The 17,541-nt window shown below is 42.2% G+C and overlaps 1 protein-coding gene across 4 annotated transcripts in view; it reads right to left on the bottom strand.

Annotated features, from left to right (window-relative positions):
• LOC129826660 (kinase suppressor of Ras 2-like) overlaps positions 1-17,541 on the bottom strand; it is a 130,057-nt gene that overhangs the window by 107,176 nt on the left and 5,340 nt on the right. For all 4 annotated transcript variants that reach the window (XM_055887627.1, XM_055887630.1, XM_055887628.1 and 1 more), the window contains exons 2-3: positions 11,206-11,346; positions 9,336-9,486 (exon numbers count right to left, since the gene is read on the bottom strand). In XM_055887627.1, the coding sequence (XP_055743602.1) occupies positions 9,336-9,486; positions 11,206-11,346 (292 nt within the window). The remainder of the gene's footprint in view (positions 1-9,335; positions 9,487-11,205; positions 11,347-17,541) is intronic.

Below are 17,541 nucleotides of genomic sequence, written 5' to 3'. Positions count from 1 at the left end.
TGCCCTCTCCTCCTCTCCTCTCTTGTCCTCTCCTCCTCTCCTCTCTCATCCTCTCTTCTTGTCCTCTCCTCTTTTTCTCTCCTCCTCTTGGCCTCTTCTACTCCTCTCCTATCCTGTCCTCTTTTGTCCTCTCCTCTCCTCCTCTCTTGTCCTCTACTCCTCTCGTCCTCTCCTCTCCTCTCGTGTCCCCAACTCTCTCCTCCTCCTCTCCTTTCTTGTCCCCTCCTCTCCTCTCTTGTCCTCTCCTCTTGTTTTCCTCCTCTCTTGTCCTCTCCTCTCTTCTGCCCTACTCTTCTCTCCTACTCTCTTCTCCTCCTCTCCTCTCTTGTCCTCTCCTCCTCTCCTCTCTTGTCCCCTCCTCTCTTCTCCTCCTCTCCTCTCTTGTCCTCTCCTCTCCTCTCCTCCTCTTCGCTCGTGTCCTCTATTCTCTTGTCCAGTCCTCTCTTCTCCTCCTCTCTTGTCCAGTCCTCTCTTCTCCTCCTCTCTTGTCCTCCTCTCCTCTTTTGTCCTCTCCTCTCTTGTCCTCTCCTCATCTCCAATTCTTTCTATACTCACAGATGGCATTTGAAGCCAATTAGTTGTGAGTGTAAGTCTGCAGTCTTAAGGCAGGGCAGGCGCTGGGCCAGTCTTTTTAATGATGAAAAGATGAGTGAGGATGTATACTGAGTCTGAGAATTCCGGGCACGACTTGTCTCTCTCATGAACACTTAGCTCTCAGCGTTAAGGCAAGATCAACACTATTAGTAAGGACAAGGCAGGATGTTTGGTTTACAGTGAGTGTGCATGCACGCTTGTATGCATGCATGTGTTGAGTGTGTGTGGGCTACTGAAGAGGGGCATGCTGGGTAAATAATGGGTGTACATTGGAGCAACACAGAGGGACTAACTGACAAGATCCTAGCTTAAACAATATGACTCAACGCTGAAGCAACTTGTGAGTTGAAATACGAACCAAGACCTGTGTGAAAGCCACAATCACCTTGCATTTGTTTTTAAAGCAATAAACTATTCTAATATACACTTTAAATGAAAGTGTTCTTAATAGCTGAAATTCTCATTTACTGTAAGTGAATTACATGTCTCACTCCTCAATATACAATCACATGTCTCACTCCTCAATATACAATCACATGGCTCACTCCTCAATATACAATCACATGTCTCACTTCTCAATATACAATCACGTGTTTCACTCCTCAATATACAATCACGTGTCTCACTCCTCGATATACAATCACATGTCTCACTCCTCAATATACAATCACATGTCTCACTTCTCAATATACAATCACTGGTCTCACTCCTCAATATACAATCACATGTCTGACTTCTCAATATACAATCGCATGTCTCACTCCTCAATATACAATCACATGTCTCACTCCTCAATATACAATCACATGTCTCACTCCTCAATATACAATCACATGGCTCACTCCTCAATATACAATCACATGTCTCACTCCTCAATATACAATCACATGTCTCACTCCTCAATATACAATCACATGGCTCACTCCTCAATATACAATCACATGTCGCACTCCTCAATATACAATCACATGTCTCACTCCTCAATATACAATCACATGTCTCACTCCTCAATATACAATCACATGTCGCACTCCTCAATATACAATCACATGTCTCACTCCTCAATATACAATCACATGTCTCACTCCTCAATATACAATCACATGTCTCACTCCTCAATATACAATCACATGTCTCACTCCTCAATATACAATCACATGGCTCACTCCTTAATATACAATCACATGTCGCACTCCTCAATATACAATCACATGTCTCACTCCTCAATATACAATCACATGTCTCACTCCTCAATATACAATCACATGTCGCACTCCTCAATATACAATCACATGTCTCACTCCTCAATATACAATCACATGTCTCACTCCTCAATATACAATCACATGTCGCACGTTACGTTTTTCTATTGACCTCAAAAACGTTGTTATGGATGCAACTGTGAAGGATGCAGCCATACCTGAGTAAACGTATCTATTCCTCTGTCACCAGCTCACACAGAGACTGGAACTCGAGACCTCTGTCTCGCAAACACACCACAATGTCTTAGCCAGCTATGCCACCAAAAAGGTAGCAATTCTACTGCGTGGGTGGAGACACTTCAAGCTGAAGAGTCCAAGTGAGGTTACAAATCCTGTACACAACAAAGTTTATATTAGTCACTGGCTTCTCCAATAACAGAAGTGCAACAAAGTCTGCAATGGCTTTAAGAGTCATTACAAAATACTGTGACAATTCAAACTTTTTCATGTGAATATTCTGCATATTCATGATCTGCGTAGGAGTTACAAAGACAGGCCTCCATAGAGGACCATGAATAATCTTCCCCACGGACCCATTCCTCTCAGAGAATACAAAAACACACTGCAAATGTCATATTTAAAAGTGGGGGCTGAGTGTCAGAGTGTAGTGGTGGTCATTTTCTCTCTTAAGGTTTAAAGAAAGGACTGAAACTGAAGGCTGGGCATGAGTCTGGGACTGGAGGCTGGGGCTGGAGGCTGAGACTGGGGATGAGCCTGGGGATGAGTCTGGAGGCTGGGGATGAGTCTGGAGGCTGGCGGCTGGGGATGAGGATGGAGGTTGAGGCTGGAGATTAACCTGGAAGCTGGGGGTGAAGCTGGAGGCTGGAGATGAAGCTGGAGGCTGGGGATGAAGCTGGAGGCTTGGGCTGGAAGCTGGGGATGGAGGCTGAGGATGGGGCTGGAGGCTGAGGAGGGTGCTGGAGACTGGGGATGAGGCTGTGGCTGGAGAATGGGGATGAGGCTGTGGCTGGAGAATGGGGATGAGGCTGTGGCTGGAGAATGGGGCTGGAGGCTGAGGATGGGGCTGGAGGCTGAGGAGGGTGCTGGAGACTGGGGATGAGGCTGGGGTTGGAGAATGGGGATGAGGCTGGGGCTGGAGGCTGGGGATGGAGGCTGAGGATGGGGCTGGAGTCTGAGGAGGGTGCTGGAGGCTGAGGAGGGTGCTGGAGACTGGGGATGAGGCTGGGGCTGGAGAATGGGGATGAGCCTAGGGATGAAGCTGGAGGCTGAGACTGGAGGCTGGATGCTGGTGACTTGGGAGGAGAATGAAGGCTGGGGATGAGAATGAAGGCTGGGGATGAGGCTGAGGCTGGGGATGAGTCTGAATGCTGGGGCTGGGGATGAGGCCAACCCCTTTGCTGACCGTGAGAAGCAGGATGACTGAGGAGAGCAGTAACTGTATCTATATCTGTATCTGTATCTGTCTGTACAATACAGAGTTACAACTCTTAGCTATCCATGTTATGCATGACTATATCATTTATAATTGGGCTGAATTGGGCTGGCTTTGGTCTGTTTTATGTACAGCAGTGGATGGTCCTCCTCAGTGAATTTCATAAAAATAAAAATACTGAAACATTAAAAAAGTTATTATTTTCAGATAAAACTACACTAAATATATTCACCAAATATTTGATTAAAACACACTGTTATGCAATGAAGGTCTACAGTAGCTGGAGGAGAGCTAGCTTCCGTCCTCCTCTGGGAACAGTGACTTCAATACAAAACCTAGGAGGATCGTGGTCCTCACCCCCTTCCATAGACTTACACAGTAATCATGACAACTTCCGGAGGACGTCCTCCAACCTATCAGAGCTCTTGCAGCATGAACTGACATGTTGTCCACCAAATCAAAGGATCACAGAATGAATCTAGTACTGAAAGCATAAGCTACAGCTAGCTAGCACTGCAGTGGATAAAACGTGATGAGTAGTTGACTCTTATTTGTTTTCACTTTCTTAGCTAGAGAATGCAGCTAGCTAGTTTAGCCTACTCAAACACCTGGCTCAAACAGGGAACTGATATGTTGTTCACCAATCAAAGGATCACAGAATGAATCTAGTACTGAAAGCATAAGCTACAGCTAGCTAGCACTGCAGTGGATCAAATGTGGTGAGTAGTTGACTCTTATTTGTTTTCACTTTCTTAGCTAGAGAATGCAGCTAGCTAGTTTAGCCTACTCAAACACCTGGCTCAAACAGAGAGGGATGCTATGATAGCTAGCTGGCTATGTCTATCCAACACTTTAACTCTTCCAAGTCAAGATAAGCTTTTGGTTTTAATAATTTATTGCCACCAGGGCCCACCCGTGTAACTGCCAAACTGCATGCTGACTACACTGTACTGCATGATTGTAGCAGATTTACTAACACGTTAGTTCTAGTAGGTATGTTGACTATGACGTTAGCTAATATGGTGACAACAATGTAGGTTGTGTGTAGAGGTTAGCGGTTATGATATGAAGGTTTGGCTTGGATTATTATTTTTTGCCTGGTCACAGACAGCTGATATGTTGTGCACTGAGGTCCACAAGCGAAGGGAAAAGGTGAGAAGAGGAGAGCGTGTAGATGGGAGAAGCAATTATACAACGGTCAAAGGGACAATGCTGTTTGTATGTGGCTGCTGTGAAATTTAACTGTGTTTCGCTTGTGATTAGGGGTGTATTCATTTGACCTATTCTGTTGAAAAACATACCTGAATTTGTAGAAATAGAAACTTATGTTTGCAACTGTTGGACTAATTATTACACCCTAGATCAGCTAGATGCAGGCAAGAGTGTGCAAGGCGGTATTGAATGTGTCAATGTCTGTCACCTTGATTACTCAAATTTTTCTCTCGACGTGTCTGCACCTACGTTGTTAACTTTAATTCATAGGCTATATTCTAGCAACCTCCCGATGGGTATAGGGAAAATGTTAGTATGATGTAGTAGCCTACACCCATTGATGTTACATTGAGCTGGTTGAATGGAATATGAATGACAGTCATCCAATATGCTGTTATACAAATAAAGCCGTGCTCACAAAAAATAAATTTGTCCTCCCTCATCTTAAACGGCACCAACCGCCACTGATGTACAGGCCTAGCCTATGTGTATGTGTGTGTGTGATCTATTAGGTTTGGTTGGAACAACTACAACTAGGCACACACACAAACACCCAACTGGACTCTGTATGGGTGTCCAATCTCCGGGCTGTCTCCGTTGGAGGAAGTTGGAACTCAGCAGCCAATCAGCTACTGGTTACAATCTAATCAGACCTTAGGAACAGACACACAGGCCAGACCAGTGTGTGTGTGTGTGTGTGTGTGTGTGTGTGTGTGTGTGTGTGTGTGTGTGTGTGTGTGTGTGTGTGTGTGTGTGTGAAGGTCTACAGTAGCTGGAGGAGAGCTAGCTTCCGTCCTCCTCTGGGAACAGTGACTTCAATACAAAACCTAGGAGGATCGTGGTCCTCACCCCCTTCCATAGACTTACACAGTAATCATGACAACTTCCGGAGGACGTCCTCCAACCTATCAGAGTTCTTGCAGCATGAACTGACATGTTGTCCACCAAATCAGAGGTGTGTGTGTGTGTGTGTGTGTGTGTGTGTGTGTGTGTGTGTGTGTGTGTGTGTGTGTGTGTGTGTGTGTGTGTGTGTGTGTGTGTGTGTGTGTGTGTGTGTGTGTGTGTGTGTGTGTGTGTGTGTGTGTGTGTGTGTGTGTGTGTGTGCGTGTGTAGCCCAGAGCCTATTCAACACCCACAGGCTGCAATGAACCTGCCTACTGCTCTGAGTAGGGTGCTGTCTTTCAGATGGTACGTTAAACGGGTGTCCTGACTCTCTGTGGTCATTACAGATTCCATGGCACTTGTCGCAAGAGTAGGGGTGTTAACCCCGGTGTCCTGGCTAAATTCCCAACCTGGCCCCATTCCATCATGGCCACTCAATCAACCCTTCATTCCTAATTGGCAAACGGTTGCTGTGCATCACCCAAGTGGGTGCCACAAGTTGGTGGTGGGTGAGTTCCCCCCCCCCTTACTATGTAAAGCACTTTGAGCAGCTCAGTCGGTAGAAAGGAGATTTATAAATCCATTATTATTATTTTATTTATTATTTTGCCTTTATTTAACCAGGTAGGCCAGTTAAGAACAAGTTCTTCATTATTATTATAATTACTGGAGTTAGCTGTGTGTAGAATCAAAGCAGGGAAGGGAAGTGGCCGTAAGATGAAGGTTGGGACTGACGGGACATTGTGTTATCTGACAGCAGTTTGGTACATGGACACATTTCCCTAAAGCAACATCTGCTCTCTTTTCATATGGAGAAAAAATATTCCCGGTCTGTGTACTATGACCGTGACGAGGAGAACACTGCACCGACAAATACAACTCTTCTCAACTTGGCTTGATAACATAAAGTATTCCCAGTGACTCATCTAAGAGACACATCTGGTGGGAATGAATGAACGTGTGTGTAGGGGGGTTGACACACACATTAAACCTAGTTTTGTGATGGTCTACTGTCCCCTTCTGCTCAGCCAGCAACACTACAACACTAGACTGTTTAGTTCTGAAAATAAACATGTGGTCTGTGCTGCCCCCTATTGGACAAAATGCTAACGGGCTACATGCTCTGTATGCTGGGAGGGTGCATCTCAATCATCCGCAGCAGCCTCCTTTCCTCATATCCTCCCTTCATCTATACTGATCTGAAAACACTGGACAGGTGAAAGCAAAATGGTGTAATGTCTTGTGATGCCGTACAATAATTTGGTTTCCATTGTCATCAGTGGAGATAAAGGAAATGAGACAAGGAGACTATTGAGATGCACCCATGGAGAGGAACGAGGGGACTACTGTAAGGATGTCACACAGTCACAGGTAAAGGGTACTAAAAGTGGCTGTTACAGTATACGAGGGCAGAGAGCTTCATTTGTCCTATAATGGCAAGAGCAATTAATAACTCAATATGGATCATTTAACTCTTAGATATTTCCCTGTTAAAACCTGGTGCTGGAAACCCACGGGGCAGCAGGCAGCCTAGCGGTTAGAGAGGCAAGCCAGCAACTGGAGGGTTACCAGTTTGAAACCCAGGTCAGACAGGACAAATCTGTCAGGAAGTGAGCTGGCATCCAGAAGGTTGCTGTTATCAAATTCAAGATGCCATTGCCTGTCGTTGTGCCCTTGAGCAAGGCATTTAACCCTCCACAACAGCTTCCTGGGCGCCCAGGGTTGCAGCCAAATCCTGCATGTGTCTTTTGGAGGGGTTGGGTTAAAAGCGGAAGTCAAATTTCAGTTATAATTTGTGTGCAATTGACCTACAGAAGTGATCTTAAGGTGTGCAGGCTTTTCCACTAACACAGCAGAATAGACTAGCAGAGTCAACAGATTCAATCCCACCAGTCATTGTATCTCCACCCCTTCATTCCTCAATGTGTCATGTCATGAGACAGGCATCCAGGCTATATTGACTTCATACTGTGTTGCTAAATCTGGTCAGCAGATGGCGGCATTCACCAGTTCATGAAAAATCCTCATGAACTGTATAGATCAGGTGGTGTAAAGTACTTGTGTAAAAATACTTGAAAGTACTACTTAAGTAGCTTTTTTGGGGTATCTGTCCTTTACTTTGCTATTAATATTTTACTTCACTACATTCCTAAAGAAAATGATGTACTTTTTACTCCTACATTTTCCCTGACACCCAAAAGTACTTGGACAGGAAAATTGTCTATTTCACACTTATCAAGAGAACATCCTTGGTCATCCCTTCTGCCTCTGATCTGGCGGAGTCACTAAACACATGCTTCATTTTTAAATTATGTCTGGGTTGGAGCAAGCCTCTGGCTATCTGTTAAAAAAAAAAAAATACTAGAAAATGTGGCCATCTGCTTAGCTTAAAATAAATTATATCATATTATAAGAAATTTAAAATTATTTAGACTTGTACTTTTCCTTTGATAATTAAGTACATTTTAGCAATTACATTTACTTTTGATTCTTAAGTATATTTAAAACCAAATACTTTTAGACTTTTACTCAAGTAGTATTTTACTGGGTGACTCACTTGAGTCATTTTCTATTAAGGTATCTTATTTTTACTCAAGTATGACATTTGGGTACTTTTTCCACCACTGCTCTCCAACCCTGTTCCTGGAGAGTTACCCTTGTGTTGGTTTTCTCTCCAACCCTGTTCCTGGAGAGTTACCCTTGTGTTGGTTTTCTCTCCAACCCTGTTCCTGGAGAGCTACCCTTGTGTTGGTTTTCACTCCAACCCTGTTACTGGAGAGCTACCCTCCTGTAACTTAGCTGATTTAGTTTATCAACCAGCTAATTATTAGAATCAAGTGCACAAGATTAGTGTTGGAGTTCAAATCAATAGGACGGTAGCTCTCCATGAACAGGGCTGGAGAGCTCAGGTATAGATAACCTCATACTACCATCCTGATATCGTGAGCCTGTAGGACGGTTGCTCTCAGGGAACAGGGCTGGAGAGCTCAGGTACAGATAACCTCATACTACCATCCTGATATCGTGAGCTTAAATAAATATGTTTTGCTTGTAGTGAAACACACTGTGTACAAAACATTAGGAACTTTCCATGACAGACTGACAAAGTGAATTCAGGTGAAAGCTATGATCCATAATTGATGTCAACTTTTTGATTTAACGAGGCAAGTCAGTTAAGAACAAATTGAGACATGTATTGTGTATGTGTGCCATTCAGAGGGTGAATGGGCCAGACAAAAGATTTAAGTGCCTTTGAACTGGGTTTGGTAGTAAGGGCCAGGCGCCCTGATTTGAGTGTGTCAAGAACTGCAATGCTGCTTGGTTTCTCACGCCCAACAGTTTCCCATGTGTATCAACAATGGTCCACCACCCAAAGGACATCCAGCCAACTTGACACAACTGTGGGAAGCATTGGAGTCAATATGGGCCAGCATCCCTGTGGAACGCTTTCAACACTGTGTAGTCCATCCCCCAACGACTTGAGGCTGTTCTGAGGCCAAAGGAGGGTGCAACTCAATATTAGGATGGTTTTATTTTTATGTAAGTTTGCGAGATCGCGATAGTAATACAAGGCTACTGTATAAAGCACTAACTGAAAACTCCCCATGAACTCAGGCAATAACAACCTAGAGGAGTCAGTTACGTCCCAGAGTGCCCTCCTCCTCTCTCCCCTCCCTTCTTCCCTCCCTCTCTCCCTTCCTCAGAGACGGCATGTGTTAGGGGCCCTACCGAGTGGTGCAGCGGTCTAAGGCACTGCGTCGCTGTGCAAGAGGTGTCACTACAGTCCCTGATTCAATTCCAGGCTGTATCACATCCGGCTGTGATTGGGGTCCCATAGGGTGGCGCATGGGTTTGGCCGGGGTAGGCCGTCATTGTAAATAAGAATTTGTTCTTAACACACTTGCCTAGTTAAATGAAAGTTAAACAAATACCTGACTTGTCCCCACTGTCTACCTTTCCTCCCTCTCCCTCCAAGTGTGTAGGGTTCCTACCTGACTTGTGGGCCCTCCTTAGGCAGGTCAGAGAGGCATTGAGCCGGGCACACTCCTCGTCGTTGGCTCCAAACTTCTCCATGGCCTCACACACCTCCTCATCACTCATCTCCAACAGCCCCTCTAGAGTCACCTCGCCTGGACCCATCTCCTACAGAACACACATACAAGTAGCCTGGTCCCAGATCTGTTTGTGCTTCTGCCTACTTCATTGTCATGATGATTCCATCAGGAGTTGGCTAGAGAGTAGAAACAGACTGGCACCCAGGCTAACACACATGCGCCCAAACTAACACACACAGAAATGGAGTTTGATAGCCCTGGACCTGTATTTACCAAGAGTATCAGAGAATGCTGATATAAGATCAGGTATTTTAGATTATACACTGAACTAAAATATAAACACAACATGTAAAGTGTTGGTCCCACGTTTCATGAGCTGAAATAAAAGATCGCAGAAATGTTCCATGTGCACAAAAATCTTATTTCTCTCAAATGTTGTGCACAAATGAGTTTACATCCCTGTCACACAACACAATGCCACAGATGTCTCAAGTGTTGAGGGAGCATGCAATTGGCATTTTGACTGCGGCAATGTCCACCAGAACTGTTGTCAGAGAATTAAATGTTAATTTCTCTAACATAATCCGCCTCCAAAGTCATTTAAGAGAATTTGGCAGTACATCCAACTGGCCTCACAACTGCAGACCATGTGTATGGCGTCGTGTGGGTGAGCGGTTTGCTGATGTCAACGTTGTGAACAGTGTCCCATGGTGGCGGTGGAGTTATGTTATGGGCAGGCATCAGCTACGGACAACGAACACAATTGCATGTTATCGATAACAATTTGAATGCACAGAAATATTGTGACCAGATCCTGAGGCCCATTGTGAGGCCCATTTTTTTTAAAGGTATCTGTGACCAACAGATGCATATCTTTATTCGCAGTCATGTGAAATCCATAGATTAGGGCCTAACGAATTGATTTCAATTGACTGATTTCCTCATATGACATGTAAACTCAGTAAAATCTTTGAAATTGTAGCGTTTATATTTTTGTTCGGTATATAAAATAAAAGATCATATGGCCAGGGAAAACAGAAACGTGCTCCCACACTTGTCTTTTCTTACTAGCACTGACTATGCTGATAGCTACTTATTTTTGTTAGATATTTTTGTTGTTGCTTACTGTGACTGACTGTGGTATGTGGTTGTCTCACCTAGCTACCTTAAGACGAATGCACAAACTGTATGTGACTCTGGATAAGAGTGTCTAAACAGGGTTGGGGTCATAGATATGTTAGTCATTTAGCAGACGCTCTTATCCGTAGCGACTTGAACTTAATGCATTCATCTTAATGAAGATAGACAACCACATATCAGAGTTGAAGTAAGTAAAACTTTTCATCAATAAAAGTAGCAAAGACAGTGCTAGTAAAAACAATGCATGCTAGAGAGACAAGGTAGCACTCGAGAAGGTTCAGGAAGTGATGTGTTTTGGGCAAAGGAAGAAGACTATGTTGGGCTTATAGAAATTGAAAGCAATGTTTGTTTATGATGAGGTGTTAGTCCGATCCACCATCCTGACCGCTCTTGTAAGCAGGAAGTACACATAAAATTCAAATTCCAATCCTCTTCAAAACTTTTCAATTTTCAGAGGAAAATGTGGAATTGGGAGTTGGAATTTCGTTTACTTCCTGAAATGACTGGAATTTAAATGGAATTGACCCCAACACTGCTGCTAAATTACTAAAATGTAAATGTATTGTTTTCCCTTTACTTTTATTATCACAAATTTTGCAGACCATTGGCTATTTGTAGGAAGGTTTTTCTCACAGTGATTGTGATAACTAGATGCAAATCAAAGTACCTCAGTGACCTCCTTCCTCAGGTTGACTATACGGAACCAGTGTCCCAGACGGGGGAAGTCCTGTAGCTCAGTGGTGTCCTCCTGTAAGGCCACTCTCACCTTACAGGACAGCTGGCGACTGAAGTACTTCACCAGCTTTCCCTGCAGGGGGGGACAGAGGGACATGTGTGAATTAGAGCTGGAGAAGCACAACCCAAATGTGTTACACAGCTATGGATGCAAGGACTCACCATCTATATATTGAGAGAGGAGTGCTTTTCAAACCTCTCCTCTGGGAACAGACGTTTCACAATTTTGTCCTGAACTAGCACACCTAATTCACCTAGTCAAGTTAGCAATTCACCTTGTCAATTAACATTCTGACTAATTCACCTAGTCAAGTTGACAATTCACCTAGTTAATTCACAACTTGACTAATTCACCTAGTCAAGTTGACAATTCACCTAGTCAATTCACATTCTGATGAATTCACCTAGTCAAGTTGACAATTCACCTAGTCAATTCACATTGATTAATTTGCCTAGTTAATTCACAACTTGACTAATTCACCTAGTCTATTCACAACTTGATGAATTCACCTAGTCAAGACGACAATTCACCTAGTCAATTCACAACTTGACTAATTCAACTAGTCAAGTTGACAATTCACCTTGTCAAGTTGGCAAATCACCTAGTCAAGTTGGCAATTCACCTAGTCAAGTTGACAATTCACCTAGTCAATTCACATTGATTAATTCACCTAGTCAAGTTGGCATATCACCTAGTTAATTCACAACTTGACTAATTCACCTAGTCAATTCACAACTTGACTAATTCACCTAGTCAAGTTGACAATTCACCTAGTCAAGTAGGCAATTCACCTAGTCAAGTTGGCAATTCACCTAGTCAAGTTGACAATTCACCTAGTCAAGTTGGCAATTCACCAAGTCAAGTTGACAATTCACCTAGTCAATTCACATTGATTAATTCACCTAGTCAAGTTGGCAAGTTTAATCAGGTGTGCTAGCTCTGGAATTGTTCAAATACATGGAATGGCTGGGAGTCCCGTTTGAAAAAGGCGGCATTAGATCAAACATATTTTGAAGCTATACAATGTTTGTTTACAAAGACTCAAACTACCTACAATAAAAAATGACTTTCAATCTTTGTATTTTAAGGGCTCCAAGCTTAGAATGTTTTCAAAGCTTAGAAAGTTTAGAAAGTTTAGATAACTAAATGCAACAGAGCACTCATCATGACCTCGCAAGCTACTGTGCATAAAGTAGACTACCGGTCAAAAGTTTTAGAACACCTTCTCATTCAAGGGTTTTTCTTTATTTTTACTAGTTTCTACATTGTAGAATAATAGTGAAGACATCAAAACTATGAAATAACACATATGGAATCATGTAGGAACCAAACAAGTGTTAAACAAATCAAAATATATTTGAGATTTGAGATTCTTCAAAGCCACCCTTTGCCTTGATGACAGCTTTGCACAGTCTTGGCATTCTCTCAACCAGCTTCACCTGGAATGCTTTTCCAACAGTTTTGAAGGAGTTCCCATATATGCTGAGCACTTGTTGGCTGCTTTTCCTTCACTCTGCGGTCCGACTCATCCAAAACCATCTCAATTTGGTTGAGGTCGGGGGATTTTGGAGGCCAGGTCATCTGATGCAGGACTACATCTCTCCTTCTTGGTCAAATAGCCCTTACACAGCCTGGAGGTGGGTTGGGTCATTGTCCTGTTAAAAAAACAAATGATAGTCCCACTAAGCGCAAACCAGATGGGATGGAGTATCACTGCAGAATGCTGTGGTAGCCATGCTGTGCCTTGAATTCTATTTTTTTTTTTTTTTTTTTTTTCAACTTTATTTAAGTTTAAGTTTAAATTTATTTAAGTTAATTTAAGTTCTCAAATAAATCACTGACAGTGTCACCAGCAAAGCACCCCACACCATCACACCTCCTCCTCCATGCTTAACGGTGGGAACTACACATGCAGAGATCAACCGTTCACCTCATGTGCGTCTCACAAAGACACGGCGGTTGGAACTAAAACTCTCAAAAATCAGACCAAAGGACAGATTTCCACCGGTCTAATGTCCATTGCTCATGTGGCTTGGCCCAAGCAAGTCTAGCTGTGATTTAGACACTGGCTAGCCCAGTTAGCTAACTAGCAACCTCACTAGCAGAAAGTATGAGGTGAAATAAATGCTAGCCAGCTAGTTAGCATAAGCTAACGCCTGCTAGCATAGCTAGCTAGCACCCAGTTAGCTAGCTTGCAACCTCACTAGCAGAAAGTCTGAGGGGAAATACATGCTAGACAGCTAGTTAGCATAAGCTAATAGAGTTCAAATTGGGGCCAGGGTTGGGGTTAGGGTCAGAATAGGGGTTAGGGTCAGAATAGGGGTTAGGGTTAGGTTAGGGTCAGAATAGGGCTTAGGGTTAGGTTAGTGTCAGAATAGGCGTTAGGGTCAGAATAGGGGTTAGAGTTAGGTTAGGGTCAGAATAGGGGTTAGGGCTAGGTTATGGTCAGAATAGGGGTTAGGGGTCAGTTATCCAGCGTTCTAAAGAACGGATGAGAGTTTACAAGAAAATATCTGATTGTGGTGGCTATGGCGAAGAGGCATTTTGTTGTGCCCTGAAAACTATTGAAAATGGCCAGGCATTAAGGCCTGTCACATGTTTTATTAAATAACTAAAAATCTGTCAACTGTAGCCATGTATTTTCCTTTATAGTTTGTTACCCTAAGCATGGTCATCATCCACCTTAAATGTTTTTCTCCAAACGTATTTGATGTCAGCAAACAGACGTTGATCTTAGGGGGGCGTCTTACCCCATGTTACCCTATATACAACAATTGGTAGCTGATTAGTATGCTGTTGTATTGCACATTAATTTTACAATCTGCAATGTTTGGATTTCAAACTTTAATTCCTGAACAAGTAATTAAATTATTGCAGCCAGCTAGCAGTCTAAATGGACGCCCTGCGACACCATGTATAGCTTCTTGACTAGCCGGCTCCCACCCGGTTACTGAAGCCTGCACCTAAGAGGCTGCTGCCCTATACACACAGACATGGAATCACTGGTCACTTTAATAATGGAACACTAGTTACTTTATTTAATAATGTTAACATACTGCTTTACTCATTTTATATGTATATACTGTTTTCTATTCTACTGTATTTTGGTCAATGCCACTCCGACATTGCTCGCCCTAATATTTATATATCTCTTAATTCCATTATTTTACTTTTATATGTGTGTATTGTTGTGAATTGATAGATATTACTTCACTGTTGGAGCTAGGAACACAAGCATGTCACTACACCCGCAAACATATCTGCTAAATATGTGTATGTGACCAATAACATTTGATTTGAAATGTTAGGCTTAAAATGAAGACATAATATGTTTACAAATTAACTAGGGCTGGGCGATATATCGAATTAATTCCATAAATTCGAATGTGTGTTTCGAGTTTTTTTGTGTTTTTCGTTTTTATGAGCGTTTATATCCATGTTCATGTTGTCTTTTGATCTCGTTCCGTTCGCTCCTTCTGTGCTGTTCACCTTCCCATTTACACCAGAGATCTGGATATAATGACGAGTTGCTCATGTCTCCGCCCTAACAATGGGAATCGTTGTCCCAAAGGCGGGAAGACAGGCGACAATAGGTTCAAAATAAGCGCATAGAAACGCATTGGGTTTATTTTGGACAGATTTTGGCGCGCTTCGCCTCTTTCTCCCAAGCCCCTCCCTCTACCACTCCCAACAACAAAGATGAGAGATCACTTCTTCCTCTCTGACAAACGTTTTCCACTTGCTATTTGCTTATGAGGTTTGGTCCAACAGAATTGGTCATATGGACACCAACACACATTGAGACATTATTTTACTGTAATAGAGAATAAGTTAACATTTCTAACGATACCCTGTATATGTTTGAACTCTTCAAATTTCGAGCAGAGCAGACACTACTAAAACGGTATACCAATGAACATTCATTCTGGAAAATGAATGCTCAGTTTTTACGGTACCCTGTATCGCCAGCAGCATTGTAGTCAAATAACGATTGTTATACTAGCTATTTAGTCTGTTTAATAAATGTGCAATAAACATGAAACAATTACATAAGGAATCGGCAACTCGTTCTCATTCTGAGAAATATGGTTGGCCACTTGATTTCAACATCTGAACAAAGTGGATAGGCTAACATGCTGAACAAAGTGGATAGGCTAACATGCTGAACAAACAGTTGGGAGACGGACAGAAGGCTGTGGTCAGAACAACTGTTTTGCCTTGTAAACTGAATTCAGAGCTTGTGAAATTATACCTAGATCCAAGTTGGCTAAACGTGATATTAGCTGGCTACTTACTAGCACGTGGGCTTGTGCTAGAGAGGTTGTTTATGAGAATAGTGTTCATTTTTTAAATAACGCCTACTACATTATTAGTGAACGTGCATTATGCATGATTCCGGTTAAATTTGTAACAAAAAAAATGCATTTTTTATATACAGACCTTAAAGCCAGATCAGTGATTATTGCAAAAACAAAAAAAGCAGCTACAACTATTTTGATAAAATAATTAAATGATTAGTGGGTCATATGGTTGTGGAACGCATATATTCAGCCTAGGTATAACTTCACGAGTTCTGAATTCATTCAATTATTTGCTGACTGTATTTGACCTTTAATTGTACAACAAAGCTTATTTAGAGAAAACATGTTAAAAACATGTAGATATATACACTAGCGTTCAAAAGTTTGGGGTCACTTAGAAATTTCCTTGTTTTTTTAAAGAAAATTACTTTTTTTGTTAAAATAACGTCAAATTGATCAGAAATACAGTGTAGACATTGTTAATGTTGTAAATGACAATTGTAGCTGGAAACGGCTGATTTTTAATGGAATATCTACATAGGTGTACAGAGGCCCATTATCAGCAACCATCACTTCTGTGTTCCAATGGCACGTTGTGTTAGCTAATCCAAGTTTATCATTTTAAAAGGCTAATTGATCATTAGAAAACCCTTTTCCAATTATATTAGCACAGCTGAAAACTGTTGTTCTGATTAAAGAAGCAATAAAACTGGCCTTTAGACTAGTTGAGTATCTGGAGCATTAGCATTTGTGGGTTCGATTACAGGCTCAAAATGGCCTGTAATTGAATGGCCTGTAGTTTATTCTTGTTCTGAGAACTGAAGGCTATTCCATGCGAGAAATTGCCAAGAAACTGAAGATTTCGTACAACGCTGTGTACTACTCCCTTCACAGAACAGAGCAAACTGGCTCTAACCAGAATAGAAAGAGGAGTGGGAGGCCTTGGTCCACAACTGAGCAAGAGGACAAGTACATTAGAGTGTCTAGTTTGAGAAACAGACGCCTCACAAGTCCTCAACTGGCAGCTTCATTAAATAGTACCCGCAAAACACCAGTCTCAACGTCAACAGTGAAGAGGCGACTCCGGGATGCTGGCCAGAACAAGAATAGACTGACGAATTTTAGAAGAAAGTTATTTGTTTCTGGCCATTTTGAGCCTGTAATCGAACCCACAAATGCTGATCTCCAGATACTAGTCTAAAGAAGGCCAGTTTTATTGCTTCTTTAATCAGAACAACAGTTTTCAAGTGTGCTAACATAATGGCAAAAGGGTTTTCTAATGATCAATTAGCCTTTTAAAATGATAAACTTGAATTAGCTAACACAACGTGCCATTGGAACACAGGAGTGATGGTTGCTGATAATGGGCCTCTGTATGCCTAATATTCCACAAAAAATCTGCCGTTTCCAGCTACAATAGTCATTAACAATGTCTACATAGCCTAGTGGTTAGAGCGTTGGGCCAGTAACTGAAAGGTTGCTAGATTGAATCCCTGAGATGACAAGGTAAGAAATCTGTCGTTCTGCCACTGAACAAGACAGTTAACCTACTGTTCCTAGGCCGTCATTGTAAATAAGAATTTGTTCTTAACTGACTTGCCTTGTTAAATAAAGGAAAAAAAATACACTGTATTTCTGATAAATTTGGTGTTATTTTAATAGACAAAAAAAAAATGCTTTTCTTTCGAAAACAAGAAAATCTCTAAGTGACCCCAAACTTTTGAACAGTAGTGTATATATATAGTGAATCGCCCAAAAGTTTACTTTACAACCTTATTCTAAAATAGATCGTTTTTTTTCTCATTGCTTTGTCATATGAGTGCTCTGGAGCAGGTTTTCATCAAATATCTCTCTGTACTTCGCTCCGTTCATCTTTCCCTCGATCCTGATTAGTCTCCCAGTCCCTGCCGCTGAAAAACATCCCCACAGCATGATGCTGCCACCAACATGGTTCACCGTAGGGATG

Source organism: Salvelinus fontinalis, chromosome 28, assembly GCF_029448725.1.
Source record: "Salvelinus fontinalis isolate EN_2023a chromosome 28, ASM2944872v1, whole genome shotgun sequence".
NCBI classification, from domain to species: domain Eukaryota; kingdom Metazoa; phylum Chordata; class Actinopteri; order Salmoniformes; family Salmonidae; genus Salvelinus; species Salvelinus fontinalis.
This window is presented reverse-complemented; position numbering and strand designations above follow the sequence as displayed.